The 2,345-nt window shown below is 36.6% G+C and overlaps 1 protein-coding gene across 1 annotated transcript; it reads right to left on the bottom strand.

Annotated features, from left to right (window-relative positions):
* Positions 1-212: 212 nt before the first annotated feature.
* Positions 213-1,921, bottom strand: LOC113099128 (uncharacterized). Its single transcript, XM_026264215.1, has 4 exons — positions 1,683-1,921; positions 1,149-1,484; positions 570-860; positions 213-494 (listed from the first exon to the last, which is right to left on the bottom strand). The coding sequence occupies exons 2-4, from the start codon at positions 1,438-1,440 to the stop codon at positions 340-342; spliced, it is 738 nt and encodes a 245-aa protein (XP_026120000.1). The 5' UTR covers positions 1,441-1,484; positions 1,683-1,921; the 3' UTR covers positions 213-339.
* Positions 1,922-2,345: the final 424 nt, after the last annotated feature.

Below are 2,345 nucleotides of genomic sequence, written 5' to 3'. Positions count from 1 at the left end.
TGAAGTTTTTTTTCGCTTAAGAAAATAATAATATTACTGTCAAATTCATGTCAGATAATAAAAATACTTTAATAAATACAGTAGTTCACCATGTATTTGTTCATGTTTTATTAAGGGATAAGTCTGAAGCACACCATAAAATAATTCTAGCAATTTACACAGGGCTAGTAGTGTATACAGCTGTATATACAGATACACACCCAGGTATCGGATCAGTACTCTGTATCGGCCGATACCCTGAGCCCAGGTATCGGAATCGGTATCGGGAAGAGAAAAAGGGCATCAGAACATCTCTAACCTTTACATCTGCACAACTGTTTATTTACAAGATATGATTGATTATTTTCTGATGTTGATGTTTGTTCTCTTCTCTCCTGTTCTAGATTTGATGTCATAAACCAGAACAACAACAGCAGCCACGGCAGCCATGCCCACCACAGCAGTGATGACCAATCGGGTCACAGCTTCAACAGTGCCACAACAATGGAAAGAGTCTGAGAGGGAAAACAAAATAAATAAATTCAGATGATCAGTTAATTTACAATCACCACAAAAAGTCTAAGACCAACCTGAAATCAAATAGAAGTCAGTAATGTCCAGATGTGTGGTTTGGTTTCTGAAAGGATCCTTTACTACACAGCTGTAGGTGTTGTTCTCCTGATATTCCACCTCCAGAGGAAGAGAGAGACTGATGCTGAGATCAGACACACTGATGCTGGACAATAAACTGTTTCCTTTGTACCAGGAAAGAGTCACATCTCTCACATTCACCACTGAACACAAGAAGATCCTCGATGATCTTTCAGATGATGAAGCGGATGGTAACGTGTCAATGAAGATTACTGGAATGGGCAACAGAGCTAAAAAAAACAAACAAAAAAAACAAGGAAGAAATGACTAGGTATGAGGGATGCTTTGTCAGTGATTTAATATGTTAAGAGTCCAAGTTTATTGTGGTATGACTCATTGAAACATTTAATCAGTTTAATATTTTTTACATTTATATTGATTTACATTTCATATAGAACTACGCTGTGTAAGAGACCAATGGGGAAAAAAAGCAGATTATAGCAAAGTTACTGTTTCAGTAACATGGAAATGAAAAGTCAGGAATATGCCTTCTATTAAAATGGTAAACATCTACTCACCATAAACAGTAACATTGTAACTATTGATTGATTGCTCATTTCTGACCATGATAGTTCGTTTATAAACACCAGAGTGTTCAGGTCTGGTGTTTGTGATGGTGAGAGATCCAGTTTGATTATCGAGTTGGAGTCTGGAGTCTATGAATCTCAAATCATCTTCATAAGATGTGGTAAAAATACCGCTCACTCTTTTGATTCTAGCTATTCGAATGTTTCCAAATGTCCACTCTATCTCATCACATGTCTGTATTTCAGTAACATTAGATTCTAGAATAAGAGTATCTCCCTCCATCACTGACAATGACTTCACTCCATTTGTCTCAGCAACAGAAACACCTGCAGGACATATTTATTAATGTTAAATGTTAATTCATAAATATATTTGTAGATAGTTTGTTCATAATATATTCATCATAACTTGAAATTTACATGTAGACATTTTAACTGTCGTGTTATATGTAAATCCTCTGACTTAAACATCATTAGCCTACTGTGCGATGTTAAAGACGTCATTAAAAATACATTCATACTTACCAAGCAGATGACAAAAAAACAAAGAAAAAAAATCAATTCGTGGATCATTTTCTTAAACCGTTTGACATAAATCGCTTAGTCTGTAGATATCGATCAACATGAGTCATAAACCTGCTTCACTATCGTAACAGCCATATGAGGATAACTTCGAGGTTTGTAGAGCCAAACGGAAAAAAAAATCAGAGTCGCGCCTCCGTGAACGCGCTCAAGCATCAGCTTCCCCCTTCGCCCCATGCAGATTGAAACTTCCTCAGGCTCCAGTATTGTTACGTTTAAGGTTAGTTGCGGGGGTGGGGGTATGATTATACAATCATGCGCCTCAATGAGAGGGTAATAATTTGGTAGGGAGTCCAAATTGGGCATTATACGAATCCCCCAGTGCATTATGGGTCTTGAAGTTTCCCTATCTAATCATCTCACCGATTTAATAATAATAATAAATTGCCTTTCTACTACAAAGACACCCACATTTTATATGTTGCCAGTTGTGAACTGCCCTTATGAAGCAAAATGTTAGTCCACTCAAAAGAAGCTACATTCATTTGGGTCATTCTGCCACTTAACTGACCAGTTAGAGTGCCAAATGCATGAATTTTTATTTCACAGTCAAGCTGTTTTTAGGAGCAGTTATAGTTATATTGTTTATCATGTTTTGTTCGTGTT

This window comes from Carassius auratus, unplaced genomic scaffold (genome assembly GCF_003368295.1).
Source record: "Carassius auratus strain Wakin unplaced genomic scaffold, ASM336829v1 scaf_tig00216865, whole genome shotgun sequence".
Classification (NCBI taxonomy): Eukaryota; Metazoa; Chordata; class Actinopteri; order Cypriniformes; family Cyprinidae; genus Carassius; species Carassius auratus.
The sequence above is the reverse complement of the archived record's forward strand: the minus strand, read 5'-3'. Positions and strand labels throughout refer to the sequence as shown.

What these genes read in the sequence shown, in the direction of transcription:
- LOC113099128 (XM_026264215.1), bottom strand. Translation starts at nt 1,440, where the DNA reads ATGGAGGGAGATACTCTTATTCTAGAATCTAATGTTACTGAAATACAG. An exon ending in TTACAATGTTACTGTTTATG is followed by an intron (nt 861 to 1,148) that starts GTGAGTAGATGT and finishes TGTTTTTTTTAG; the next exon opens with CTCTGTTGCCCATTCCAGTA. An exon ending in TGACTTCTATTTGATTTCAG is followed by an intron (nt 495 to 569) that starts GTTGGTCTTAGA and finishes TTTCCCTCTCAG; the next exon opens with ACTCTTTCCATTGTTGTGGC.